Source organism: Trypanosoma rangeli, assembly GCF_003719475.1.
Source record: "Trypanosoma rangeli strain AM80 chromosome Unknown Tra_15.4_contig_00481, whole genome shotgun sequence".
Taxonomy (NCBI): Eukaryota; Euglenozoa; class Kinetoplastea; order Trypanosomatida; family Trypanosomatidae; genus Trypanosoma; species Trypanosoma rangeli.
The window spans coordinates 1-11,572 of NW_021706228.1; the positions used below are offsets into that span (position 1 = coordinate 1).

At 50.4% G+C, this 11,572-nt stretch overlaps 8 protein-coding genes and 1 pseudogene across 8 annotated transcripts, besides 8 other annotated features; 6 read left to right on the plus strand and 3 right to left on the minus strand.

The window, feature by feature from the left end:
- Positions 1-504: 504 nt before the first annotated feature.
- On the minus strand, positions 505-900 carry TraAM80_08907 (uncharacterized protein; the record flags this gene model as incomplete). The annotated part of the gene is made up of 1 exon (XM_029385623.1): positions 505-900. The coding sequence occupies one exon, from the start codon at positions 898-900 to the stop codon at positions 505-507; it is 396 nt and encodes a 131-aa protein (XP_029234508.1).
- A 259-nt stretch (positions 901-1,159) lies between these two features.
- TraAM80_08908 (L1Tc protein) lies at positions 1,160-1,819 on the minus strand (the record flags this gene model as incomplete). The annotated part of the gene is made up of 1 exon (XM_029385624.1): positions 1,160-1,819. The coding sequence occupies one exon, from the start codon at positions 1,817-1,819 to the stop codon at positions 1,160-1,162; it is 660 nt and encodes a 219-aa protein (XP_029234509.1).
- A 1,132-nt stretch (positions 1,820-2,951) lies between these two features.
- TraAM80_08909 (Tectonic-1) lies at positions 2,952-4,883 on the plus strand (the record flags this gene model as incomplete). Its single annotated transcript, XM_029385625.1, has 1 exon — positions 2,952-4,883. One exon carries the CDS (start codon positions 2,952-2,954, stop codon positions 4,881-4,883), a length of 1,932 nt encoding a protein of 643 aa, XP_029234510.1.
- Positions 4,884-5,109: 226 nt separating this feature from the next.
- Positions 5,110-5,145: a microsatellite.
- A 47-nt stretch (positions 5,146-5,192) lies between these two features.
- TraAM80_08910 (uncharacterized protein) lies at positions 5,193-5,804 on the plus strand (the record flags this gene model as incomplete). Its single annotated transcript, XM_029385626.1, has 1 exon — positions 5,193-5,804. The coding sequence occupies one exon, from the start codon at positions 5,193-5,195 to the stop codon at positions 5,802-5,804; it is 612 nt and encodes a 203-aa protein (XP_029234511.1).
- A 97-nt stretch (positions 5,805-5,901) lies between these two features.
- Positions 5,902-5,925: a microsatellite.
- Positions 5,926-6,057: 132 nt separating this feature from the next.
- Positions 6,058-7,233, plus strand: TraAM80_08911 (1-alkyl-2-acetylglycerophosphocholine esterase; the record flags this gene model as incomplete). Its single annotated transcript, XM_029385627.1, has 1 exon — positions 6,058-7,233. One exon carries the CDS (start codon positions 6,058-6,060, stop codon positions 7,231-7,233), a length of 1,176 nt encoding a protein of 391 aa, XP_029234512.1.
- A 303-nt stretch (positions 7,234-7,536) lies between these two features.
- Positions 7,537-7,893, plus strand: TraAM80_08912 (uncharacterized protein; the record flags this gene model as incomplete). The annotated part of the gene is made up of 1 exon (XM_029385628.1): positions 7,537-7,893. The coding sequence occupies one exon, from the start codon at positions 7,537-7,539 to the stop codon at positions 7,891-7,893; it is 357 nt and encodes a 118-aa protein (XP_029234513.1).
- Positions 7,894-8,214: 321 nt separating this feature from the next.
- On the plus strand, positions 8,215-8,526 carry TraAM80_08913 (uncharacterized protein; the record flags this gene model as incomplete). Its single annotated transcript, XM_029385629.1, has 1 exon — positions 8,215-8,526. One exon carries the CDS (start codon positions 8,215-8,217, stop codon positions 8,524-8,526), a length of 312 nt encoding a protein of 103 aa, XP_029234514.1.
- Positions 8,527-8,672: 146 nt separating this feature from the next.
- TraAM80_08914 (hypothetical protein) lies at positions 8,673-8,975 on the minus strand (annotated as a pseudogene).
- A 137-nt stretch (positions 8,976-9,112) lies between these two features.
- Positions 9,113-9,143: a sequence feature (A-rich).
- Positions 9,144-9,219: 76 nt separating this feature from the next.
- Positions 9,220-9,260: a microsatellite.
- A 119-nt stretch (positions 9,261-9,379) lies between these two features.
- Positions 9,380-9,417: a microsatellite.
- Positions 9,418-9,486: 69 nt separating this feature from the next.
- Positions 9,487-9,510: a microsatellite.
- Positions 9,511-9,992: 482 nt separating this feature from the next.
- Positions 9,993-10,036: a microsatellite.
- Positions 10,037-10,050: 14 nt separating this feature from the next.
- Positions 10,051-11,211, plus strand: TraAM80_08915 (uncharacterized protein; the record flags this gene model as incomplete). Its single annotated transcript, XM_029385630.1, has 1 exon — positions 10,051-11,211. One exon carries the CDS (start codon positions 10,051-10,053, stop codon positions 11,209-11,211), a length of 1,161 nt encoding a protein of 386 aa, XP_029234515.1.
- Positions 11,212-11,291: 80 nt separating this feature from the next.
- Positions 11,292-11,341: a microsatellite.
- Positions 11,342-11,572: the final 231 nt, after the last annotated feature.

Sequence of the window (11,572 nt, forward strand, 5' to 3'; positions counted from 1 at the left end):
TTGTCCCTCGCATTCACAGTACAAATAAGCACACCAATCAAAAAAAATCTTGAACTTTAGATAGAAACGTCCTAAGTAGCAAGCAAAAAACGAAGAAAAAAAAACAACTCTGACAAGCCGACCTGTAGATGAAAACACATGGCACCTCAAAAACCACCACCAAAAAACAAAACATAAAAGGGTCTTAACGTTGGCATATCAGCACTTCGCGCAGACAAAAACTGACTAAATAATAATAACAGCATAGGAAAAAAATAAAAATTCCAAATTCAGCAAGGTTAAAAAAACAGCACGCCACTGCATGGCGCACCAAAAGCCAACATGTTCAACCCAGTTACCGCCGGAAAGACCCGCAAAAATTCAGACACTGGCCCAAAGGCAACAAGCAAAAAAGAAACGACCCCTGCCTTAACGCTACGACCCCGAACAAACAGGAACCCCAGTATTCGCGGTCTTTTGCCCGTCACCAAACACTTGTTTCTGTCTTTGGCGGGGCCGCGTGTCTCACAGGGGCACCCGCAAACAGTTGCCGTCCCGGACACCGCGGAACAGCCGCTTGGGGGGCTCTCGCCCCTCCTGCCCCAAGACCCCCCAACGGGAGCAAGCGCGCGACACCGTTTTAGCAGTGGAGGGGCGGTTGGGCAACGAAAAACGCCTCGCGCAGGCTTCCCGCCGCGGCTGCTGGGGCCGCGCCCGTCGCCGCTTTACGCTGCTGTTTCGACGCATCTTGCTGTCCGGATTGTGTGCGCGGCGGGTTTTGCACCGCGCGGCGCTCGTGTGTGAACGGAAGACCACATCACGGATGTCGCGCTTCAGCCCAGAAAAGCGACGGAGGGCATTCCGGGCAAAGAGGCCGACAACAATGCACGGTGAGGTTTTTGCAACCCACCCACACGGCATCACAGCACGGGCATTTCTCCTTTTGACGACTTGTGGACGGCCGTTTTCCCGCGGGAGACGCGGCAGTCGCAGGCCGCGTCGGATAAGCAGCGCCCGTCCATAGTGCACGTGGGTCGGGGCTGGGGCGCACGATTGCAGCTTGTTCTGGCTAAAGAGCTCATGAACGGCAATGACTCAAACAACTTCTCACTGTTCACAATAAGCGACTCCAGAGCTCAGACTCCCCACGCCGTGTGTGCGCCAGGTGCGCCAGTTCGGTTCAAACAAGGTCTTCCTGCGCAATTAGACCACCGCCACTGAAGCCAAAGGACGCTGCAAAGCATAGCATACGGCGGCGTGTGTCTTGAGGCGTGGTTGCGCGCCGCGCTTTGGCGAGTTTTGCGGTGAGGCATGTCAGCAGATCTGTATGCCGCGGAGTTGCTATACGCTTTTCTGTGTGCAGAGTAGTTGATGCGTTCGGCGTTGCACATTCATTGGCAGTGTCATTTGCAGGTGTTCCACAGTGTCCGTAACAAAACTGCAGATGCACTGGCCGGCCAACACACCTCAGTGTCGAGAGGCACTGCCAGATCTGGTCTTTCGTACTGTCGGTTTGACTGGGCGGGCCTTTGTTGCGGGCAGCCAGAAGGGACTGACCATATGTAACCACGCATGGTGTTTTGTTATCGTGCTGGGTGCAGAGAACGATCAGTTTGTTGAGGGCCAGAAGCAACAGCGTACAAGATTCCGCCCTGTAGTTCTGCGGGCGTATGCCGCGGTGAACGCTGACTTTCTCTATAACCCCAGGGCGGTGCAGAGAAGAAATCGGTATTCTTGCCCCAGCTGGCAAGGAAGCGTCGACACCACCATCTGTTGCGAGTGTCCACGCGCGGTGTTTGTATTGTGCCACATCCGCTTTGCTGGCTCTGAGCTTCTTCATTTTAAGCTCCTTTTTTGCCGGCGATCGAGCAATCCATTGGGGGTTGCGCGCTAATAGACACCCAGTTGGTGGGCGCCACAGAAAAGGGAGAAATGGAGCTGTGAAAAGGCCGCTCCTCGTGTGGAGTTTTTATCGGTGATGCCAAACTTCCTTGTTTTCTTATCAACAAAGGCGTGGAACTCATCCCGAGATAGTGGCGAGACGCAGAAACCGGCGCGTAGCGGCGGCTCAGACGGGGAACTTACTCACCTAGCCCATCCTACACGCCCAGATGTTTTCAAGGGATTGAGAGGCGAACGCGTAGGCGGAAAACACAGAGCCGAGGTATATTGGCCTCCAGGAGGGCTGTTTCCCAGCCATTTGTGCCCGGAGCTTTGCTGACAGCACATGTTTTTTTTTCTTCGATGTGGGGATCTAATGCGAACTGGAAAACGGCACCGCGCGGCCGTAGCGAGACCATCGCAACGCTTCCTTAAAGCGCATTGGGGCATACATTTCCCCTGCAAACGCCAGAAATAAGGGACGGAAAACGTGGAACGCCATGCGAGTTGAACCTGTGAGGTTATTTGAAACGTTCAAACCACTGAGCCACACCAAAAAAAACCGCATTCTATTTACATATCTAGAAAGGTATTTTATCATTTTACAAATAAAAAACAAATACGGTATATTATGGAATCTGAAGCCACCAAGCAAGGCGCGCTAGGGTGCCGGCTACTTCGAATTTATCATTGATTCATCAATGCCGGAGCCGCTGCCGCGCCTTTTTCACGCCCCTCCTCCATATCGCGCTCTTTCAGGGCTTATTTCTTTTCAGGTCTACAAGATAAGAAAGCCAGCAAGCCCCACCAAACCGCCGCACTATTTGGTGGGGCTTTTCCCTTGCCCAGGCCTCCTTTTCCTTTCCGGTCCTCGACTGCGTTTTTTTTCTTTTTTTTTGTTCGGAAACCCGCGCGCGAAGGTGGAGACAGCGAGTTCAGAGATATTTCTTCCGAGGATGGGGCTTTTCAAAATTTCGGCGTCTTGGGGAGTAGCCGGCACCCGTTGGTGTCTGTGCACGCCACGGCGCGGTTCGCGGACCCGCGCGCAAATATGGGGGGCTCCCCGGCTGCTTCAGTCTCTTTTTTTTTCTATGCCGAGACGCGTGCAAGCAACAGAGGGTGAAGATGATTTGAGATTTGTTCAAGTATTCCCCTGTCGATGTGTGATCTCGTCTGGATTTTTTTTGTTTGTTTATCCGGATTTTTTAACCTTTTCCTTCTTCTTTAATGGATCCAAGGTGGCAATGAACATGCTGCGGTGTACTATACTATACACTTTCCTAACCTTTCTTTGTCATTGGGCAAATGCGGAGCAGCCGGTGTCATATCCTATTCAATGGGACAATGTCGCACCAAACCCGCCCAGTCCGCGGAATCTGGCATCACCTTACATTGGTAAGTGCATATGCGACTCGACATGGGGCTCTTGTGACCCCAATTGTTGCTGTGACATAGATTGTACATTGGAGGAGAAAAAGATGTTTCCATTTTGTCTCCAGGAAACGATTGGATCCCCTTCTATTGAGTACTGCTATGCGCAGAGGCAGGACAAAAAAGTTTTTCAGGCTTCTCAGCGGTACCTTGACAAGGTTCATAGAGGCAAGAGAGCTGTTTGCATTGTGAGAGCCAATAATATTAAGGATATGGATCCTTTTTTTATCCTTCCAAAGGCAATCTCAAAACCTAGTGATAAATTGGTCGATGATTGGGATGGGCCAAAAGAAGCAAATGACTACGTGGTGAATGGTGATTTACTACTGATGAAACGCATAGAGGTTGCTACGGCGATTCACGAAATGAGAACTATGGGATTGTTTCGCATTCCCTCCGGAAGGCAGGATGGGTCCTGCACTGTAGAAGGGCGCCGTGTACGATTTATGAATCCCATAGACTCTACAGTGTGTGTACTATCTGGTGCAAAGGTTTGTGCGCTTTTTCCAACAAACATTTACGCAAATTTGTTTTTGGGGGCTCCGGGATCGTCGGTTTCCCAGAATTTCACACCCATACAACTACAATTTTTTGACGATGTTTCCGGTAAATTGCTTGCCCAGGTGAATGCAACTTCAAGCCTTCCTGAAGTTTACCGTTCAGTCATTATCGGGAATGTTTGCAAGAATGGCGTTGTTCGGGCTCAGACGCTTCTGGTTTATAATTCAACTGACATTGGGCTTTCCTTGATGAATGCAACAACAAGGTTATACCTTCGTGACATAGACAAAGAAACACTGGCATCCATGCTGTTTCAGGTAGAGTTTTCTCGGTTAGGTGGTAAAACGCCGGCCAGCTATTTTTCGGGTACTCCAGGCTATTCCGAGGGTGCGCGTGTACGGGCGGGTACGTTGTTAGAGGAGAAGGGCAAGACCGCAATATCTGAAAGAGTTTCCGGATTTTCCATCCCTAGTGGCGACATCTCTTGCTATAAGAACAAGTATCGTAGTGTGGGTTTTTTATATGATGTTGTAAGCAGTGGATGTACGATTTCTCTTTCTGAATTGGATTTACGTCATATCTGTGCAGGAAAAGGGACGAGTGAAATACTTAGAAATATTCTTAGTATACACGTGAAGCACTCCTCCAGCTTTGATGGAGAAACAAAACCTATTAACTATGTAGCTCGTACAAATGATGCACTGGCAAACGATACCACAAGCTGGGTAAAAATAGTTGGAATGAACTTCAGCGACATTGAACCTGCACCCTACGACGCCGTGAGGAGGCAATGCAGCAACATTTACGTTGGGCTGCGCTACACGTTTGTTGTCTCGAGGGTTGGGGCCGTGTTTAATCCGCAAGACGTCATTGTGGCTGCTTTTGCTGACCCCATTATTGGTAGTTGGCGGATTCGGAACAAAATGGATTTCAGCGAGGCCGCCGTTTCCACACAGCGGTTTCGTTTCTTGGTTACATTTAGATGGACTAACGCGGGTTTACAGAAAACAGGTCATCGCCGGGTTACTGCTCCACCGATTTTTCCCCCTTTGGATGACACGATCTTCTACCCCTTTAGCCCCCCTGGATAGTTTCCTCTCCCCTAATAATAAAAACAAAAAAAAAGGACACTAGAAAGCAGCTTGTTTCCCTACTTGAATCCTTACAACAATAAGAAAAGTGAAGCAATAATATTTTTTTCTGTGTTGTTGTTGTTTTCGCATTTGGGCTTTTACTCTTGAGAAATCCCCGACCGCATTTATTTACGTATAAATAGAATATTACCGTTATTTACGTCCTGCGTAGGATGCTTCTTCTTTATTTGTTATTTATTATTATGACCTTATATTTTTTTGCCATTGTATGCGTGGTTTTTTTTTGGGTGTGGGGGGGTGTGGTTGATGAGCAGAGGTGTAGAAATGTTGCGTAGCAGTAGTAGTCTTCGACGGGGCGTATACCACAATGCACCCAGCGTATATCCGTTTGTGAAACCTTTTCATGATACCCCGTACGACGAGGATAGGGGCAAACACGATGTTGCGAGAATGCATTTGTCTAAAAACAATTGGCCCGAGTGGATGGATAATGGAGCGGATGCCTCTGGATACGGGATAGGACTTCATCGCGTGCATCCTCTTTCAAGGCTGCGTGGGAATCTTAAAACTAGTCCGTCACATGTTCCGCGCGTTTTGAATATGATGATTCAAGGTGTTTGGCATAAAAGTGGTGTTAAGTTGTACTTTCGGGGCGGAAAACCCCCGAATCCGAGCAAGCACCCCTACTTAACGGGAGAACCTTGCCCCGTCTATGGGTGGAGGGTGACTGATGAATCTGTCATTAGACAGTTTAACATGCCAAGCGTGGATGTCATGAAGCTGCGATACAAACCCTATGTTGCTTTGCATGAGCGAAAAATAATGGGGCCGAGCACGCATAAACCCATTGAACCTCAATCACCGAAGACAAAAGCAGCAGCCAAACCATTAGTTAAACGGCTCTTCTTTTGGCAGTGATATATATATATACATATATATAATTCTGTTTCCTGTTGAAACTGTATTGGTGAAGGAGGCTATTTTTTTTTTCTCTCGTGCTGTGCGACAGTATGAGATTATTATTAATATTATTAATATTGCAATACCTTTTAATTTTTATTTTATACACGTTTGGTTATACGCAATATTATGTTTGTGATTTTAACTTTTTTTTGTGAAAAAAAAGCATAAACATAACTAGCTTCATGATAGTTTTAGGAGTTACACAGCAATGCAGGAGCTCTATGAAACGGTCAGCAGATACGCGGGGCGCGGTACACCTTTCCATTCCACTGGTAGGGTTCTCCCCCGAAGGGCAGCGGTGCAGTTTGTTGGTTCTTTTGTTTGCCAGGGACGTCTAAATGCCTTTTGCGCCGCTTTGGTGGCTCGTTTTATGGCCTCGAATGAGGCCCTCGTTGTCGTCTCACGTGATGCTGTTCAAAAGGTTTCGTGCGACGGTTATTCACTCCAGCCGGGACGCACCGAATTGGGGCCCACTTCAGGGGAAATTACAGGCGTTGTTGCGTCTGCCGGGTTTGTCACTGTTGGGTATAGCGCTGGCGTGACTCGCTATTCTTCAAGACTTCAACTTCAGCGAGAACTTTTATTTGATGGATACGCGAATAGCATTCTTAGTATTGCTGTTCCGCCGGATGGATCTTGCATCGCCACAGGTGGTGGAAATGCGGTTGTCACGGTTTGGTCATCTGAGATGAGTAATGTCATGCATTACCTCTCTGGTCACACGGATTGGGTCCGTTTTGTTAAATTTACTAAAGACAATGACCAAAGGCTACAACTGTTTAGTACCGGAGATGATGGACTCATTCTCCATTGGGATCCAATAGCTGGGCTGCTGCTTTCAAGATTAGATTCTTCACATGGGGAGAGTGTTCGCGCCTTTGAAGTTTCCTGGCAAACAGGTTTCATGGCGATTGCCTGCGATAGCCCGATCATTTCGTTGTATAAACCGCGAGAAGGTGGAGTGACAGCGTCCTGCCGCCCGGAGATACATCGGCTAGAACATATTGGGCAGATAACAGACGCCCACGGATTGGTTCCCACGACGGTCCGATTTTCGGGAGACTCACAATGGGTGATTAGCGCTGGAGAAGACGAAACACTTGCCGTCTCCTCTGTGACAGAGTTGAAGACGATTTTTGTGTGTAGTGAATTTATTACACGAAGACACTGCATGGCGTTTATGAATACCTTTACATCCCTCTGCATCCTTGCCTCGCCACCAGAGTCTTCTGCTATTATTATTGTAGCCTGCGCTACGGACGGAACGGTCGTTCAGTGGGTCGTTAACCCTACCACCGCTAGATCGAGCTACACAAAAAAGCTGCAGCTGCACCTTGGAGCGCTTGTGGCGATGGATTTTGTACGCGACAACGCCGGGTCGTAAGGCGCCTGCGAGGTGTGAGTGTTTCCCCCCTTGTGCCTTTCTGTATCTGTACGCCTGTCCTATTCGAGGCAAACGCGGTGCCGTGCACTGGCAGGGAATGAGGGGGGAAAAAAAATGCCATTAGTATTGATGGCCTCTTCCTAAACTCTCCTTTCCATAACAAGTATAAATGATGCAGTGATGCGTTGGGAAATACCAAATGTATCCATATATATATGTGGATGGATGGAGGGATGCGTGTGTGTTATGCCTTTTGCTTCTTTTTTTTTTTGTGTGTGTGTGTGCTTCTCTGAAATGAGGCTAATGGCGCTCACTTTGGCAGATGGCGTAGAAAAAGAAGCAAGGCGAATCATAGCCTCTGAAAATGCCTTTGACGCGCTCGCGCTAAACCCTGTAGACGCCAAGGGTGAGGTGGTGCTGAGGCGGTACGAGGAGAAGGTCGCCCCGCTTCGGCGGTTGGTGCGGAATCGGCTGGCCATGGAGGCCAAGGCCCGACTGGACCACGCCAAAATTGTGCTGCTGGATGACGTGCTTCGCGCGAAGGAGCTGCTTCGCTTCAACAGCCAACAACGAAGTGCCGTGCAGGAACGCGAGGAGTTGAAGGCCCTCGAGGCACGCACCAAAATGCTGGAAGCGCGTGCCGCTGCGCTGTCGGCGTAGGCCTCTACGTGTGTTTGCCCACATTCAGTAAGAGAGCGAGAGAGAGGAAGGACGTTGTTGGCGAAGAAGTAATGGAGTTTCTTTCCTTATTTTTGTTTTTGCCCTTTTCTTCATGGATGTTCGATGCCTTCGTGTAGATTATAGAGTGTCGTTCACATTTCTCTTTCTTTCTCTTTCCCGCGTGCCGAGTGACAAACACACTCACAAGCAGGGAAGGCGGCAGCAGAGCAGACTCCAATTCACAACAGTCATCGAAACCAAAAAAAAAAAATTATATACCACAGTACTTTACAAGGAAAAGAATCAAAATAAATAAATAATATGCAGCGCAGTCTCATTACCGGGCACAACAACAACCGTCACCTCACAATTGAGGAGCTGGAGAACAACATCGGCGGCCTGCCCATCACCGACCAGAAGCTGCAGGAGCTCTTTGACTCACTCGACACGGAGCACAACGGCTACCTCCCCATTGAAGAGGTCAAGGCCTTCTACCGGTGCCTCGAGCACTACGGGCTGGACCCGACCGATGCCGAGGTAGAGGCCGAGGTGCGCAAGTACTCCAAGAGCGACGACAACTATATGACCTTCGACGAGTTTTGCTGCCTTATGCTGAACTTCGCCCAGCGGTAAAACTCCCAGCGTCGTGTGCGGTGCGGGGGGCAGCTGCTGGCGGCGACAACGCCCCTCCGAGCGAAATGTGGCGTGGAGTGGGATACGTAAAGGAAAAAAAAACCTACAATATGTAAAGAGCCCGGGGCGCGGACGGCGTCCTTCTCACCCCCTCCCCCGACGAATGCGGGAGCGCCCAACGAGAAGTTGATGTATGCGGCGTACGTAATTGTGTGGGTGTATAAGAGCCGTCTCCGCGCCTCCCGATGAAAAGACAAAAAAAAAAGTAGAAACAAACAAGAAAGCCAATGAAAAGAGAGAAATAAGGGGGAAAATGATATGGGATGAGAGAGGTGGAACGAAAGGTGGTGGCGGAAACAATGTGAGGGCCGGAACGCGGCGAGCAACGACAGGAAGAAGCACGTACACTCACACACAAAAACAGCACCACCGAGGAGAAGGAGGAAGAGAGAAGAATACATAATAAATATATGTTTGCTGCACTTGCTGCTAGCAGAGGGAAAAGGAGGTAATATGTATGTATTCAGAATATCCTCGTTTTGTTTTTTTTTGCTTTTTTGTACGCTACAAGGAGAGAGGAAACGGAAAAATAGAATAAAATAAAAAAAGCAAAAGAACACGAAGGCGGCCGCAGGGTTACATCAAAGGGCTTGTGTTTCTTTCTTTGCCCTTCGTCTTTGCTCCTATTATATATTCTTCTTCTTTGTGTTTCTGTTTTTTTTCTCTTTTTTTTTGCCCTGTAATTTCGTTCTCAGGCGTGGAAGCACACAATGCGCCTGTGCACCTGTTGCAACGTCGACGGGATCTTACTACTTGTGCTGGTTGGCTCTCGTGCACACATGCCAACACACGGTTATTTTTCTTTTTCTTTCTTTGCCCTTTTTACTTTTTGTGTGTAATCGCTCCTCGCTTAGCCACGCACAGCAGAGAGGCGGGTAGGGCGGTCCCACACACACACGCATATATACATATATATATATATATGCGTTTTCTAGAAAGGCTGACTCTGCTGGCGGTGCGGTGGGTGTCGCCGTTGCTTACTGCCGCCTTGCCAACATGTTTCCCATAGAAAGAGGGAGTGTCCCGTTAATGAACTGCGTATGCTATGCTTTGAACGTGTACGTGTCCTGCACCTGCCGCTCCGGTGTTGGCCACGACTTTGCTGGAGGCGCAGTTGCAGTGATGGGTTTATGCCGCGGTGCTGAATCCATTTAGTGGGGATGGAGAGGGAGAGAGATGGGATAATGCTTGCCGCATTTTTTATTTTTTTTTGGACGGCAGCGGTTAATTTATTTTTGCTTTTGCTTCACCGCCATCACTATTACTTGACGAGGCGTCCGGTCCAACTTCCACACGGATGCGAGGCATATCTCGCCTCTACGCTTTACCGTCATACATGCGCGCCATAACCGTTATAAGAGGTATTCTAATGTATGTATCTGAGCTTCCTTGTGCACTTGTCTCTGTTCTTTTTTTTTTTTCTCTTTCTGTGTGTGCGTTTTTTTTTTTTGTGTCTCTGCGGCCATGGAAGTGATGCCAGGATTTGAAGGTTTTTGCACGGCGGTGGCACTTCGACAACGACGTGCGGGCGCCGCAGTGCCCACAACGACCAACCCGTACGAGTATGCGCAGTGGCGCCGTGAGGCGCGGCGACGTTGGGTGGATGCCCCAGCGAAGGATGACCGGCTTACGTTTGCGGCGGAGATCCGGCAGGAGGCGGAGGAGGTGGTGGCCGCCGCATTGCAAAGCGCCTCGCTGGGGACGCGGGCCCACGCGGTTCCGCATAGATTCCTGGCCGAGCGCGAGCAGCGGGCTCTGCTTTCCTCGTTGGAGCTGCTGCTGCGGCTGTACTTTTTTGACTGCGAGAACACGGCCCTGCTGGTTGCCATACGCAGCCTTTGCGGTGAGGCGGCGGAGCTGCGCAGCAGCGGTGTCTTTGGGTGTGAGCGGGGCACGTATCCAGAGGTCTACCTTCTGTACGAGTTCTTCTCCCTTAGGAAGCTGCTGCTAAACTGGGAGCGGCTAGGCGCCGAAAACCAACGGACAGCGCTAGAAACGGCGCTGCGCCTGGTCGAGCTCGTAGAGTCTCCGGCGTACGCCACGCTGAAGGCGCGGCTCCGGGCCGCCAGGGAGACGCCACACGCAGTAGCGACGAACGTTGTGAACCTTCTCTCCTGCCTCGATGCGGCTTGCCGTGACACACCGTACGCGTTTGCGTCCGTCTGCAGACAGGTGATGGCGGCTGTACATCCGGACCACGCAGGGCCAACAGGCCGGCTGTCGCCGCAGCTCGCTGCCGAGGAGGAGGAGGAGGAGGAGGAGGAGACTGACGATGACAACATTACTTCCCCGGAGGATGCCTCAGTGGGTCATGGGGCGTGGGGGGATCGGATGCCGCCGACGTCCCCGCCGAAGGCGCACCCGGCCTGCGGCTCTAAGTACCACACGCGGTACTCCATCCCCGAGAGACACGCCAGCAGGGAGTGCCCTTTTTGCGTGGTGTGCCACATGATGGAGGTGCTGTTCAACGGGTACACGAGGACGTGCGGCTGGGGGCATGGCCCGACAGAACGTCGCATCGCGTTTCACCTCAAGCGGCATCCGCGCGTCTACGACGTCGCGCTGCAGCGCCTTGCAAGCTGGCGACAAGGCGTCCCCCTGCCCCCGTACGACGGTGTCGTGTAGGGGGGAACGCCGTGACGCCACTGCGCAGGCGATGAAGTGGCACACGTATACACGCGGGAAAGGGCGGTGAAACAAAGATGTTTTTCTTTTTCTTCCCCCCTCTCCCTTTCCCTCTCTTTTTTTTTTGCTTGCTTTGCCTTGGTCATAGAATTTCATGCCTCGCTGCCGAGACTCCTTGCCACCACCATTCCGAGGCAAGGCGAACAAACAACCCTATCTTCTTCCCAAAAAAATAAATGTATCCACCCTCTTACTCTCTCACTCTCTGTGTATATGTATTTGTATAGACAATTGCTTGGCATTGTTATTGTTTTGACGGGCGGAGGTGAAGCCAATGTCTCTGCAAGTGTTTGATCGGCAG